Below are 14,830 nucleotides of genomic sequence, written 5' to 3'. Positions count from 1 at the left end.
GGCTGAGGAAGAGTAGGTGTGGACTCTGAAGAAGGCACATGGGAAAGGGTTGTCTTGAGCCTGCTTGTCTCACAGATGTTTGTTTCCCTGCCTGTAAAGTGGGGGTGTTTGTGTCTGCCTCAGAGGACCATTTTGAGGGTTCAGAGAGAGATGGTGTGAAAGCACCAGCCTTTTCTGAGCCTCAGGCCAGATGGTGTCCACCATCCACACCACCAGGGCTGGGCCTCCACCAGGTCCCCACACCCCTCCGTGGGACCCTTCCAGTCCTCATCCCAAGAACAAGTCAGCTTTGCAAAAGAGGGTTTGGCTTTCCCAGTGATAGCCACTCCCACCCACTTTCTAGTCATTGTTGGGGGACTTGGACAAAGACGGGACTATATAGCAAAGACCATATCTTAGGAGGGTGCCTCTGTTTTGGAAAGATGTCAGTTCTCCTTTAAATTTTTGTGTATAGGAGTGGGCAAAAGCAGACTTAAGTATCCACGTTCGTTGGCGGTTGGTTAAATTATCAGCCATCATTAATGAAAGGATAAATCATAAGTAAGGATACGAAATAATAACAATAATGATGGTAAGGAGACAAATAATACGATAATAAATAAATAATAATATGAGAGCAAAGCCTGTGTTTCATTTATTCACCCCTATCTAAAACAACTTTTTCCTCTTGGGAGGGAGGTGACTTTCACAAATGATTTGAAGTTTGGAGGGATAAATAGATAAAAATAAACAAGAAAACTTCTATTAAAGCATTAAAGGAGATAATAAAACACATTGTAAAACCGATCATTGGAATGGAGTCTTAGAGACATAGGAGAGAACTGAAATGCTCAGAAACAGCCCTTTGTAAGAATTTTGTCTCTGGTCTAAAATGACTGGGCCAATTGCAATGGACTATTTGCGGAGTAAAATCATATTCTTTACTAAAATGATACCCTGAAGTATCAAAGAGTTAAATGTAAAACCAGTCTTTGAAAGAACTGGAAGAAAATATAGGTGAGTGTTTACCTCGCCCCACTGTTTTTAAACCTTTTTGCTCCTGCTGCTGAGGCGTCACTGTTGGCTATACATCACGAAAAGTTGCATTTTCACACTTTTCACAGAATCGCCAACCACAAACAAGCTTTGTAGCTATTGGATAACCTGGCATATTCCCCCAGGCCGCCTTCATCCCAGATACGAGGATTGGGTGGCTGCTGCTGCTTGTGGGTGGGACTGTGACCTCAAACGTAGGCAGGTGGGAAAACCTAATCTGTAATGTTTGGGATGTTTACAACATACTACGTCAGCCAATGGCTGCAAGCATTTTTTAAATATGCAATACCTGACTATTTATTCAGGGCACTGACTTCTTTTCCCTTCGATTGTCAAGTAAAAAAATGACAACAGCCAGCACAATAGCCATCCAGTATGAATTAATCAAAATTAAAACTTTTGTCAGCCGCAGAATTTTGGTAATAGTGTCATGAGATGAAAAAGGTGAAAATTGCTGCATTACAGGATGGTTGTCAGAACCTCTTTAATGACATAGAAGGATGGGTTGCTTTCCTGTTGGCCGAACCATTTTGCAACATTGGGCCAGAGTGGTCAGCCCAACCCCACCCCATTCTCTTTACTTAAGGTCTGTTAAGATACCTACTGTGCGCCCATACTGAATCCTCCTTGCTTCCAGATTACTGAGCTTTCCCAGTTTACAAAATACAGCTCTCTCAATCCTCTCCAACCCTGATGATCAGGAAGGGATAACAGCCACCCCCACTTTTTATGTTCCTGGGGGATCAGTTCACTTGGCCGCATGGAGTGTGTGTGTGGAATTCACACATTGCCTCATCCTCCCATCCGAGTGGGAAGTCAGGGGTTGTCTGATGCCTATTTTCTGGCTGAGGAAAGGGAAGAAGTGGTGCCAGGCTGTATTTATGAGAGAAAAAGAGGCATTCCTGACCCAGTGGCTCACTCAGACCCCTGGGAGATGGGTGATTCTGTTTCAGAGTCTCAGTCCTAGTGGGGTTTGGGGACCCCTGAGGCCCGAGGTGGGCTTCCTGCAGGAAGAGCACCCAGGAGCTTCAGGCTCGGTGAGGAGGAGCAGGGCACGGGCACGGGCACGGGCAGGGCAGTCGGGCCTGTGTGGTCCTGAGCAGCCCGCCCTGGCCTGTGCCAGCACGGGGCCAGGCACAGACATGCTGACCACATGAACAGGTGGGACACAGATTGCCTGGAAGGAGGCCAGGAGGAGGCGAGCAGCGTCTGTTCACCCCTGGGAGGCATTTGTTGAGGCAGATGTACCAGGTAAATGCCAGAATAGCAGCCTTTAAAAGGAAAAGTAATGATCACATACACACACACACACACACACACACACACACACACACACACTGTGCACCTCCTGGCCTACAGCACCAGGACCCTGACAGGACCAAACACACCTGCCCTTCCTCAGCCCCTCCAGGGCCCTTTCCCAGCTGGGCTGTCGGCTTACTCATTAAGCTGTGGGTACTTATTAGGCTTCTCCTCTGTGCAACATGCCGGCCTCTTAGAGAGGGACAGGCACTCAGGAAGCACTCGCCTGCCCTGAGGAACTTGGTAAAGCAGCCAGGTGGCTAAGGCAGGGCCTCCTTGCATTCATAGCAGCTACAGCGTGCTGGCCACCCGCGACAGCTTTGCAGTGTTGGTGCAACATGGCAGGCTCAGAGGTCATTACTTGCCAAGAAGGGCAGTATTGAGGAGGGTCTGTGGAGGATGTAGGCAGACAAGGAGTTGGGAAGGTGGGGGTTGCAACTCCGTCTCAGGAGGTGGGGACAGGGGGGCAGAATTCTCTCGTCATGAGTGCAGCCTCTCTAACGCCTCGCTTTCCTGTCTCCACAGAGTGCAGCCGCAGCCCCAAGCCCAGTGCTTGGCAACATTCCCCCCAATGATGGGATGCCTGGAGGCCCCATCCCGCCGGGTTTCTTTCAGGTATGTGCTGGGCCCCGGGCTGGTCCTGTGCTCCTTTCACTCCACGCCAGTCTCCAGCGGGAGGGAGGGAGGGAGAGAGAGAAGAGTAAGTAGTAGCTCAGTTTGCCATGGTCTAAATACCGTTGTTTTATGCTGGTTCGAGCCCTTCCCTTCCAATCCCTTTCTCCACCCCTTCCGAAAACCGAGGAGGGGAGAAAAGGGATGGAGAGCAGACTCCCGCCTCCTGCCTGTGCCAGCGTTTGTTTTCCTCACGCCCGCGTCACCGTCAGACACGGCCGCCCCTGGTCAGGCAGGCGGAGGGGCTGCTTCCAAGCCCACGTGGAGCTGTCTTTTAACAAAGGCGTTCTTTTCCTCAAACAAAGTAAACCGTTCTTCGTTTCCGTTTTGTTGCTGCTGTCCGTTGTCATTGTTTACTTTGCCTGTCCAAACTGCAAACCTTAGGCGTAATCTAAAAAAACACACAACAAAAACCCACCATCCTGGCAGGTCTCAGAGTCCCTTCCCTCTGGTTAACCACTTGATTTTTTCCGAGTGCGATCACAGCCGGCGCCCCGCGAACATCTGTGCCCGCACTCTGCCTGCCAGAGGCAGGAGCAGATCCCACGTTGGTCGGGAGAGCCTGGCCTTTTCCAGAAGACACCTTGTTGGGCTCTCAGGGCTGTATGTTGTCAGGGTTGGGTGTGGCTGCCACCTCCTTTGTGCCTCCTCTTCCTCCTCCTCCTGTGCCGTCCCCTTTGAGGTCCATTTAAACCAGATTGAGACCGGGAAGTACCGTCTTGGAGAGGTGTTGGCATGCAGGCCTGGGAGGAATTTTTACGTTCCTTCTCTTGTGTGTAGCATCCCATTCTTTCAGACCCGTCTGTAGCTGAGCTTGAGAATCTGCCCAAGTTCCCCGGGCCTTTTGCAAGCGTAGCGCTTCCAGATAAGAATCTGGAAAGAGCACTTGTGTGGGAAAGAAGGCAGAGACCTTTCTGTGAAGCCCATGAATTCTAAAATGTGACCAGTGAGGTAGAGTCCAAGGACACTGGTCCTCAGTGGAAGCCAGAATTTCACACCGTGTGTCCAGCAGTGAGTCGCAGGCTGCAGGATGCAGGAGCTCCCTGGCACTGGAGTATTGGAGCGAACATGGGATGGATGCCCCTTCGGGGGGGTAAAGAATAGGAGACAACCTAGAAGACACTTTTGCTTTGCAAGATTTCACATTCTGATGGATGTTAACTCCCAGGAGAGGAGGGTTAGGACACACGGCTCACCAGACAAGAAGGGAGGCACTGAAACAGGAATGTTACCTGTAGACAAATAGCATATGGCCCACCAAGTTGGTGGTCAGGGGAGTGAGAGGGAATAGGGGTGGTGGCCACCCATGGTGTATGCATTCCTAGCCTGCTGCCCAGACTGGGATCTTGTCCCAGGGGTAGAAGTGGGCACAGACTCAGAAATTAGTGTGTAGGCTCCAGATTGGACTCGGCCGGGCATGGCCTGAGGCTTAGCTTGTGGTAAGGCCACAGGCATTGGGAAGAGGGGCCAGACTTCAAAGAGAGTGAAAAGGTAAAAACCCTTGGAAACCCGTGGGTCCAAGGCAGACAGGAGCCAGGTAGGCGCTACCTTTCTCTCAGAGGGAAACCCAAGGACTGCGATCGGGGATGGTCATCCATCTTCTGGCCCCTGCATCCAGGGCGTCCTGCCCCCAGCTGGTGGCCTTTCCACAGGTGCTGTCTGGGGCTTCTTTCTCAGGATGCCACGATGCCCTTGATCAAATGCAGATGTGGCTTTCCTGCCTGGTTCCAACCAGGGACCAGGCTCCACCTGTAGGCATCCCTGTTGAGGAGGCTGGCTGTCATCTAGGTGCCAGGGCAGATGGTGGGAAGAGGTGGGCAAAAGCTGTATTTTAAGAAATAGGCCATTAACTTCTATTTTGGCCTGAGTCTGGGGCAAAGCAAAGCCTGCCTGATACGTGGATAGCTCCCTGCTTCTTGCTTTGGTATAATTGTCCATGGCTAAGGCTTAATTTCAGACATACTTCTTGAGCCCTCCCCTGTGACGTCGAGGGGTGTGTGGTCAGAAAATCCAGACTGATTCCTGTCCTTATTTAGCTGCCACCAGCCACCGTCACACAGGGGTGGCTTTTGGACCCTCTGGACTTGAGGTATTGTCTGATCTCCTGTCAAGAGCTGACTGAACCATTGGGCAGAGCTGGGTGCCCCGGCCCCTCTGCTTCCTGGGGAATTTTGACCCAATACCCCACCCATCCAAGGGCATCGTTTCCCCGTCATGGGAAGGTGCATGCGGTCCTTCCTGGCCACGATGCTGAACCCCTCAGGCTGGGTCACTGCGAAGGGGAAAGGGTATCATTCTGGCAGGAGTTATCGGCTTCCCATTTCCGGAGCAGGCCAGCTCACAGCAGGAATATTAGCTATTGATTGCCGGCCCTGCCCCTCACTCATCTTGCGGGCGGCCACTTTGATATTAGAAGGGAAGTAGAGATGGTATCCAGGGTTTTATCTGCTGCCAACAATTGCACTTCTTCCCCCGCTTGGCCACTGCCTGGGCAGGCAGCTCTGCTGTGGCAGGGTCTTTGCACTGAGGAGCAGCCTGGGTTGGCTAATCCAGCTTTGGCCAGACCCTGTCCCAAAGTGGACAGCCCGGTTTTCAGGTCAGCACTCCACCCCCAGTTGGTGCTAAATTTAGAAGCCAGCCGGGCTGCCAGGGTGGGTGGGAGGGAGCAGCTGTCCCTGTCCACCTCCCCCCTCTCCCTTCTGGCTCCTCAGGAAGCAACAAATGGGACTGACTCCCTTCCTCGGGCCTCTGACTGCCAGGCTGAGAGGCTGCTCCTGAGGTCAGAAGGCCTGGCCGTCTGTGTGTTTGCTCTTTCTTACTTGATGTTCGGTTCCCGAGGTGGACAGTGCCTGCCTTGTCCTGTGGCAGGAGATTGTGTCTAGTAGCGGCAGGTTGAGGGCTGACAGGGAAGTGGTTTGGGACCCAGCCGTATTCCCTGTTGGGGAATATTGTGGAGCTCTCGGGGTCATGGTAGAACTTAGCTAGGCTATTCTAATTCTATGTATTTGGTGTAAAAAGATTGCCTTAATCTTGGCATCCCGGCACCTGGTGTCCACTGGGGCCCCAGGAAATGTTTGAGCTGAGTTTATTTGTGTTACTCACATTACCAGGAGTGGAGCCAAACCAGCCCCAACGCTCTAGATCTGGCATTCTGACCAGGCTTGGAGGTCAAGGGTGGAGTTCCGGAGTGGGGAGGGGAGCAGAGAGCAGGAGCCTGAGGCGCCTGTGTTAGTGCCCCACCTCCTCTCCCACACTTGCTGAGCGACTTCAGGCAAGTTGCTCCCCGTCTCTGGGTGCAGCTTCCTCACCAGTAGGTGAAGCCAGGTAGACCAGATATGGCCTCTGAGGGCCCTTCCAATTTGGATTTTCTGCTTTGGATCCAGATGGATGTTACACAATCAAGCAGCAACATTATTTTTTTCACGCAGCTTAAGTCAGTTGGGCTGCACATCTGGCAAGCTCGGCTTGGCTTTGACCAGGCCCGCTGGTCTGGGTGTGTCCCCAGCGCCCTTGGCCCTCCGGTGGCTCCGAGAGGCGCTGCCCAATGAGGATGTCTAGGTCCAGAGCTGGGGAGTTACAGCAGGGCAGGGGTCATGGAGAAGGGAGTACTGGGTACAGGCTGTTTTGTTCTTGTTTTGTTTTAAATTCCAATAATTGTTTTCAGTTATGTAGTGTTTTTAGACATGTGACTTACTTTCATTTTGGTCGCAGTTGTTCCTGCAGAGGAGGCATGGCCGACTGGTGGGAAAGGGAGACTCAGGAAAGTGACTGACTGTCCAAAGCCACCAGCCCAGGGCTGTAATGGGAGTCCAAACCCAGGCCTCCTGGGTCCCGCTCCTAGTGCTCCGAGTGTGGACATCTGCAAGGATCTCCATGTCTAGAGGAAGAAGAGGGACTAGAGAAAAAGATGGAAAGGATGGAAGGAGACGGAATCTCTTGCCACCTTCTCTTAGAAGTAGCCAGTGCTTCCATTCCGATGCCAGCCGTGCTTGGTTAGTGGTGGCTGCTGCTTAGAACAGTGTGTGGACAATGATTCTGAAGTTGTGTCCGGGCCTGATGGATACCCCCTGGCCAGGTTTACCACGAGCAGGGGCACATGAACGGTAGTGGCCATCCCCAATCTACTCCGGAATTCTCATTTGTAGATGAGGAATGAAGGCCCAAAGGCAGGTGGGACTGTGTGTGTGACAGTCCTGGGACTGAGGTGAAGGCTTAGGGCGTGGCTCTAGGCCAGAGGTGGGTTAACCGTAGTCTGCCCACATGAGCACCCAGCCTACGGAGAGACTTGACAGGTAGGCCCATGCCCTGTAGCAGGAAGTGAGAGGCTTGCCTGTTAGGGAGGGTTTCCTGGAGGCAGCACAGCCCCCGCTGGGACAGTGTCCAGAACGAGGTGCTGCCCAGTGGGAGACGGAGCTGGAGAGGTTGCCAGCTTTTGTTGATCTTGTTGGAGGGTGCAGGCACTAGGGGGAGCCACTGGAGTGCCAGGTCTGCAGCGGCTCTGCTGGCTCTGAGGCAAGGGCCTGGGTGCTGAACACATCAACGGACGTCAGCATTGCAGAGGCCCAGCCGAGGTCATAGGGCTAACAACTGGGCCTTCTCTGGAAAAGTACCCCTGGGGGACCCAGCTGAGCCAGACGCTCAGCCCATCCTGCTCTGAGCATCCTTTCTGCTGTGATGGGGGCAGGAGGGGTTGACACATTCCCCGTTCCTGTCACCTTGGAAAGACAATGAGGTCTGCCTCCAGAGAGCCCTCCTGTCAGTTATGGGGTGAGGAGAAGGAGCAGATGACGTGTATAGTCTGGGAACCAAATAAATGACTCAGAAAACAAAAGGGACAGAGAAGCACACACGACCTTCAACCTTTCCTATTGCAATTATAGGGAGCCCTTCTCGCCTCCCACAGAAGTAGCTGGGGTTTTCTGGGAGAGCAGCAGCCTTGTGGGGGCGGGGGTGGGGGTAAGGGGAGGAGCACGATGACGAACTTGAGTATCGAGGTTCCGCATGTAGGAGGTACTCAGCCTCTGCGAGGCTCAGCCCTTAGATTCAGGTCCTTGGGAGAAAAGAGGGAGGCCAGTTTGAGTCTTCATAGGGAAGACATTTCTACCACTTGCCAATTGACAGTGAAGCGGTGAGCTCTTTGGCCACTGGTGGTAACGGAGCAGAGACTAGATGCCCAGCAGAGAGCTTTGGTGACTGTGAGCTTGGAGTGGGGTGCAGTGTTTGCAGGGAGGGTCAAAGCCCAGTAAGTGCGAACAGCCCGTGCAGCAGCTCAGGCAGGTCCTGAGAGCCTGGCCGAGGACTGTCCATTTCCTGCCTTCCCTCTAGCGGAAGCAGGCAGCCGTCACCCAGTGCACTGACATTCCTTCTGCCAGAAAGCCAGCAACAGGAAGGACTTCTCTGGGCTGGCCGGGGCCCGTCTGGGACTCGGGAGCCTTGGGGAGAATGAAACCACTTTGTTTTTGTGGTTGTCAAAGCCTGCTGCTAGGGAGGATTTGATGATTGGGGACCCGGATCCCCATTTGATAGACAGTGAGTCTGAGGCTGGAGCCTAAACTGTGAGACCTGGCCAGGCTGGTTGAACAGCCCTCAGCCCAGGTGTGGTCTCTGAGGACACAGTGACCTCCTGGTCACCCAGCCTTGGGGAGCACTGCAGACTGAGGAAGCAGACACGGGTCTCACCGTCTGGTGGAGGAGACAGGCAGAAACTACGGGTAGGGTCCGTGCCACGGGGCAGGCGAAAGGAGCAGCCAGCCTGGCCTGGGGGCTGTCTGGGAAGGCTGCCCCCAGGGGCTGATATTTGAGCTGAGGCCCTCGCAGGAGGCAGTTGGGGGCAGGCAGCGGACACCAGGATGGGATGTAAAAGGGCGAGCTTGGGGTGGCAGGAGGACTGGATGGCTGGGCTGGGTGTGGGAGAGCCCTGAACTAGACTCACAAAGGACTTGAACCTGAAGACGGGGGAGCCGTGGTGTCTAAAATGCAGGTGACATGATTCCAAGAACAGCAGTGGCAGGAGGGCCAGGGTCTCAGCAATCTGGCTGACGTGGAGTCCAGGCTGCGGCCCCTCCAGAGGTGGCCAGGGCCTGAGCTGGCGTGGTGACCGGGTGTAGTGGCCGGTGCTTTCCTACCAGATCCCAATGGCCCCTCCATGGAAGTTGGAGCTGAGGGGGAAGCAGAGCCCAGAGGAGGCCCGGGGTTCTGGCCGGCATGGGACCAGGCTGGGGAGGTCTTCGAGGTGGGGGTTGTGGTGGGGAGAGGCTGAGTCCACTGCCTTCTCCCCTGCCGGGCCCCCTGTGGTCCTGTGACTGTCCAGCCTCGCCCTCTCTGGCAGCCCCCGGGTGGAAGCGTCAGCACCCTTCTTAACGTTGCTGGTGGAACACTGTCCAGATTAGAAAAAACATCCCCTTCTGTGGCTTCACCTGACCCTGTAAGGCGGGCGTGAGAGCTAATAGCGAGCCCACTCTGTGGGTGAGGAAACCGAGGCTCAGCACGGCCAGAGTTGGACAAATAGGCCTGGATGGGGCTGTGAGATCCCGGACTTATGAACCTCGGCCCCCCCTCTCTGACTACAGCCCCCGTCCTGTCTGCTTCCCTGTGGGCAGGGAGTCTGACAGATACATTGGCCTGTGTGTGAGGTGCTGAGTCTTGAGTGAGTGGGGACAAAAGCATCCCCTCCTCGCAGCCCCCGGCCCTGCTGTCTGGCTCCAGACTGACAGAAGGCAGGGTTGTCCCTGCTGAGGAGGATTAAGGAGGAGGTGGGGTGCCCCAACTGCTGCTCTCCACCCCTCAACCCCTCCACCCCCGTTCCCAGCTGGCTTGGCTCCTGAGGTGGAAGCCCCTCCTGTTGTTGTGATGAAGCCCCCATCTGGGAGTTGGGTGCCCGGTTCGAGGCAGGGCCTTCGTTTGCATGTGTGTCCTGTGACATTGCTCCAGAGGGCTTTAAACCCCTGGCCCCTCTGAAGCATACCCCCATCCCCACCCACTGGGCCCCCCCAACCTTCGCCTGGCCTGTGTGGAAAGGCCAGGAGAGGGCGGCGGGCGGGGGGGTGGGGTGCGGGGAGGAGGGGGAAGCCTTTTCTTTCTTGCCAACACCACCTCCACAAAGGTCAGGCTGTGCTCCCGCCCTGCCTGGCAGCCAGCCCGGTGCCTAACGTCTGCCCAGGAGGCAGATGACCGGCACCGGGCTCCTAGCAACAGTGGACAAAAGGTTACTCCTATCGTGCCAGGCTCCCTCAGCCCCTCATCCTCCTTCCTCAAAGAGGGGGTTGGGGAGGGGGAGGGGGACTCTCGGCCTTGACTGGCGTGTGTGCACGCATGCGGGCCTGTTTGTGTCTGCACACTCAAGACCGCCCCCTCCCCCCAGAAAAACGTGAACTCCACATGTCGTGCCGTAACTCTCACTGATGAAATGGAAAGTTGAACATAAATCAATGTCTGCCGCCCTGTTAGCTATGCATCAGCAGTCCCTGCCTGGGAGATTTGCTCGGTAACAAAGCACCCGGCGGCTCCGTGGGCCTCGGCTGCCCCCTAATGCGGAGCCAGCCCCACACCAAGGAGCGGAGCCCAGCGGGGCTGTAGCCAGCTCCTGGCCGCAGCTTCTACCCACCCCTCCCCCTGCCCTCGGTCGTCGCTCCCTTTCTGTGAGGGCGGAGGGAGCATCTTGGACCCAGGAGGCCTGGGCTGTGCCTCCCCGCGCCCGGAGACCCCAGCAGCCGGCCCCTCTCCCTGGCCTCTCCCCTGGGCTTTAAGCCGATTCTGGGTCGGTCTCTGACTTCTATGAATCGGATACTCAGGGATTGGTGTCAGCAGCTGCCTTCACCTCTCGTCGTTTAAGAGCTCGGGCTGGTTTATCCCTTTCCCCTTCGGACCTGGGTTTTTATCGATACTTTGGGTTTCTCTGAGAATTGAATTTCCCCCTGTGCCTGAAAGCTGTGCTGTGGGTTGTCGGCTCACCCGCCCTGTGGCTGTGTCTGATCCCCCATAAGGTTCCCCCGCCTCTTTGGGGGGGCGAGGATCCTGTGTTTTTGTTTTGCCTCTTCATAGTTGGCTAAGGGAGTAGACCCTCTTTTGTTTCTGTCCCCACCTTCTCTGCGAATCATGCTGAGGTTTTTCTCCTTTAAAAAAAAAAAAAAAAAGGTCAAATTCCTCAGCCCTTGTAGCAAAAGGTTTGAGGGAGAAAATTCCAGAGGAATCCTGTAATAACACGCCTTGGTATCATGGGGATCAGGATGGACCCCCTGAATGAGATCACGCCACCCCAAAAGGAAACTGCTCTGCGGGGGGCCCAGGGCCAGGGGGCTGGCTGCATGGGGTGGGGGGTCGGGAGCATTCTTGTACCTGGCTGGGTGCTCACGGGGGCTCTGTCCCAGGAGCTGGGGACACAGCGGGAGACCCACAGTGGGTTCCGGGTCCATGTCCTTGTTCTGCAGGCCTTTCCTGATAGGCTCCTCTTCCACGTGGAGGCCTCCAGACGAAGGGGGCCCTGGCCCGGCTCACCGGTGCTCTGGGGACTTGTCTTCAGAAAGCCCTGTCTCTCTCCGAGTCCAACGGGTGGGAACGACTTGGTGAGAGCACAGAGGGGGCATAGCCTCTGTGAAGTGCAGGCTCCGGGCCCGGTGCTGGGCTGTCCAAGGGCTCCTGGCCTGGGGCAGCCTGTCACCTCTGTAAGCTTTACCAGAGAGGTGTTCGGGAATTGGTGGGAATACAAGGCAGATCGGCAGTCTCCCTCCCAGGGGCCAGCGTTCATGGGCGGACTCTAGCCCGGGCCAGCTACAGGTCAGTGGGTAGCTGGTTTCCCTCCATCAAGTGCTCTTCCTGTCAGTGGTGGCCCTTCCTTAAAAAAGCAAATTCCAGGTTTTAGTAAGACAGCTTTTTCTATGAAGGGCCAGATAGTAAGTATTTTAGGCTTTGTGCACCATCTGGTCTCTGTTGAAACTACTCAACTCTGCCTTTATACCCTGAAATCAGCCGTTAAGTACATGAGTGAGTGGCTGTGTTTCAATAAAACTTTATTAACAAAAACAGCTGGCAGGCCAGATTTGGCAGAGCGCCACGGTTTGCCAGCTCCTGTGCTAACTCCACATGTGGTGTGTGCCCTTGGGGTCCTCCTGCTTTGGCCGGCCCCTGCTTCCACTCTGGGTATTCAGGATGGCGCAGGGAACAAGCCAAGCCTGGACCTGGGATAGTGAGTCCAGGTCTCCGGGTTCCATCTCTCCACCTGTGCACAAGGCGGGGGGGGGGGGGGGGGGGGGGGAGGGGGCGGGCCAAGGAGTGTGTGTGGAGAGCATGTCAGGTCTTGGATGCTGCCAGTACTTCATTTGCTGTGTTTCCTCCCTTTGTTTTGCAAACCACCATCTGTGGATTGTGTCTTTGTCGCTGTGGCACAGCATGCCTCATACCTCTTGAGCACAACGTTTGCTGAGCGTCTCCAGGGGCCCATCCCTCCCAGGAAGCGGATTCACAGGTGTGCGGGACTCTCACTCCCCCTCGCTGGCTGCCCAGTGCCAGTGCCGTCCCGTCTCCTCAGAGAGGCACAGGGAAAGGGGCCAGCTGGGGTCTGCACTCAGGAAACAGGGTCTGTTGGTGACCTCTGCTCAAGTCACTTCCCCCCATCCCAGGAAGGTGGCCACCACCCCTGGCCACACTTCTCCCTGGCAAGACTTGTCCAGTGTCCGTAGAGGGTCCTGACTGTTATGGGCTCACCTCCTAGGAACCAGGAGCCCCCTCCTCAGGTGGTTGCTTCCCAGTTGGGTGTGGCCCAGCCCAGCCCACTGAGACTCCCTCTGCCCTCAAGGAGGTAGATCTGGCCTGTACCCCCACATACACGCAGAAAAGACTCGTCCCCCGAGGGAACAGATAGAAGCTGGTTAGGAAGGCAGCTGTCCAAGCCACTGCTGAGGTGTTCCTGTGGGTTGAAGTGAGGAATTAGCTTTTCCTCGGGCGAGCTGTGAGTGAAAGCTCTGTCTCCCCCCTCCTCCCCCCAGGTGGTCAGCCTCCCGTCTGGGGAGGCCGGCGGTGGAGCAGAGGGAGGTTTGGAGTGTCAGCAACACTCAGGCACACCTCAGCCCTCTCCCCAGGATGCGTAGATAGCATTTTCTGTCACCGTTCATGTCCAGGGAGCAAATTGGATTGTCTGTCACATGCCTTTTACTTTTACCGTGTGTATAATTAATGTAATTTTATATTCACTCAATAAAGTGACACGCCCAACAGGCAGATCGTAGAGGCCACCAGTAGTGCAAGTTATCTGTTTCCTGCTGCCCGTCAGTAACACCCACCCCACAGCCCTGCCAGTCCAGTGGCCAGTGTCCCCAGGAGTCGGGAGGGCCAGTGGAGTGTTTCGTCCTTTAGCAACCTGAAACTCCGAGTCCCCGTTCCCGAAGGCCTTCTGCTCGGGGGTACGTCCTCGTGGCTTTCCTGCGGAGAATAGATCACCCTGGGCCTCAGGTGAAGCTGAGGCCCAGGGTGACAAGACAGGGTTCCCACCCTAGGATTTGGGCTTTCCAGGCCAGAGCTCACCATGAGCCACAGCCTGTCCTCGTCCGCCCTCTCTTCCGGGCTCGCCTCGGCCCCCAGAAAGCCTGGAGATGAGTCTCGGTTCTGTGACCCCATGATTTCCTGGCAGGTGAAGGCTGCTACGGGGAGTGGGGTGACATTTGGTGAAGGAGCAATAAGTTTCGGAAATACTAAACGTAGCGCATAGCTTTTATGTTCTCCTTCAAAATAAAAATCAGTGTGGGGTGGGTTTTTTTGTGTTTTTGTTTTTGTTTTTTTTAATCTGATTTTTTAAGGAGCTGTCCTCCCTCACCCCAGAGTCTAGCTCAGAGGACCAACTTGGCCACCCTATTGGTAGCGACTTTTTCTGGTTCCTTGCACACAAAAATGTTAGGTGTACCTGTGGCTTGGGAGAAAGGGGGGGGAGGGTCTGGCCAAGCCTTGCTGCCCTGTTTGGGCCCTGCCCTGGGTGTTCACATGGGATACGAGGCAGTGTCCTGCCCCGGAGGAGCCACGAGGCCCCCACAGAAAAGGCAGAATGACTGAAGCGGACGCCTCCCCTCAGCAGAGCACCTGGGTGGGGAGCATCCAGGCTTTCCCAGAGGATGGATGGGCTTTGAGCAAGTCCAGCTGCCACCCTCCCTGGAAAACGGGCAGTGAGTGCGTCCTGGAGCAGGAGGCGTGGGGTCTGGGGTAGACAGCACCTTCTCTCTGCCTACCACTGTCTCTGTGCCGTGGCCCCGGCGACCCTGCGGTGTTTGCAGAAGGTTCCCCTGGACTCAGTACGCCCTGAGGACCTGGGCTTGGAAGCCAGGTCTATGTAACTGGGAAGCCACAAGCCCGTCTCTGGAGGATAGGTGGCTTCAGGTTGAACCCAGGGACTTAGCCAAGATGTGACCGGGAGGCACGGGCGCTGCTGAGAGTTCTGGGTGCTTTTCCAGACCTCGGACCCCTTGTGCTGGGGCATGCTTGCTCCCCTCCAGCCAGGGCTGGGCAACGGCTCTCACTTCCCTGTGTCCTGGCTCCGGAGTTTTCGTGAAATGGCCTGGCTTTCACCTCAGAAGCTGCTAGATGTAACACTACCCAGTGTTGAAATTACAGGAAAACGAATTGAAAGGAAATGTGGGAATTATGTATCTCCGGTCGGAGATCTTGGGAACGTCTGAGGCAGAACGTCAAGTCCATTAACAGGTCTGGGGCAGGGCGAAGGCCCAGGCAGGAAGTGGGCACAGCTCCTGCTTCCTTTTCCCAGGCTCAGTGGAGGGATCTGTAGAGTTGCCCCTCTCCCCCTGGTGAGGGGGCCTTGTTACGCAGGAGCCCTGACCGGCTA

General features: G+C 55.5%; 1 protein-coding gene across 7 annotated transcripts in view; it reads left to right on the top strand.

Moving 5' to 3' along the window:
• Window positions 1-14,830, top strand: part of SSBP3 (single stranded DNA binding protein 3) — a 149,765-nt gene that overhangs the window by 111,288 nt on the left and 23,647 nt on the right. For all 7 annotated transcript variants that reach the window (XM_036448643.2, XM_036448636.2, XM_036448644.2 and 4 more), the window contains exon 5: window positions 2,863-2,952. In XM_036448643.2, the coding sequence (XP_036304536.1) occupies window positions 2,863-2,952 (90 nt within the window). The remainder of the gene's footprint in view (window positions 1-2,862; window positions 2,953-14,830) is intronic.

This window comes from Pipistrellus kuhlii, unplaced genomic scaffold (genome assembly GCF_014108245.1).
Source record: "Pipistrellus kuhlii isolate mPipKuh1 unplaced genomic scaffold, mPipKuh1.p scaffold_m20_p_2, whole genome shotgun sequence".
Lineage (NCBI taxonomy): Eukaryota > Metazoa > Chordata > Mammalia > Chiroptera > Vespertilionidae > Pipistrellus > Pipistrellus kuhlii.
The sequence above is the reverse complement of the archived record's forward strand: the minus strand, read 5'-3'. Positions and strand labels throughout refer to the sequence as shown.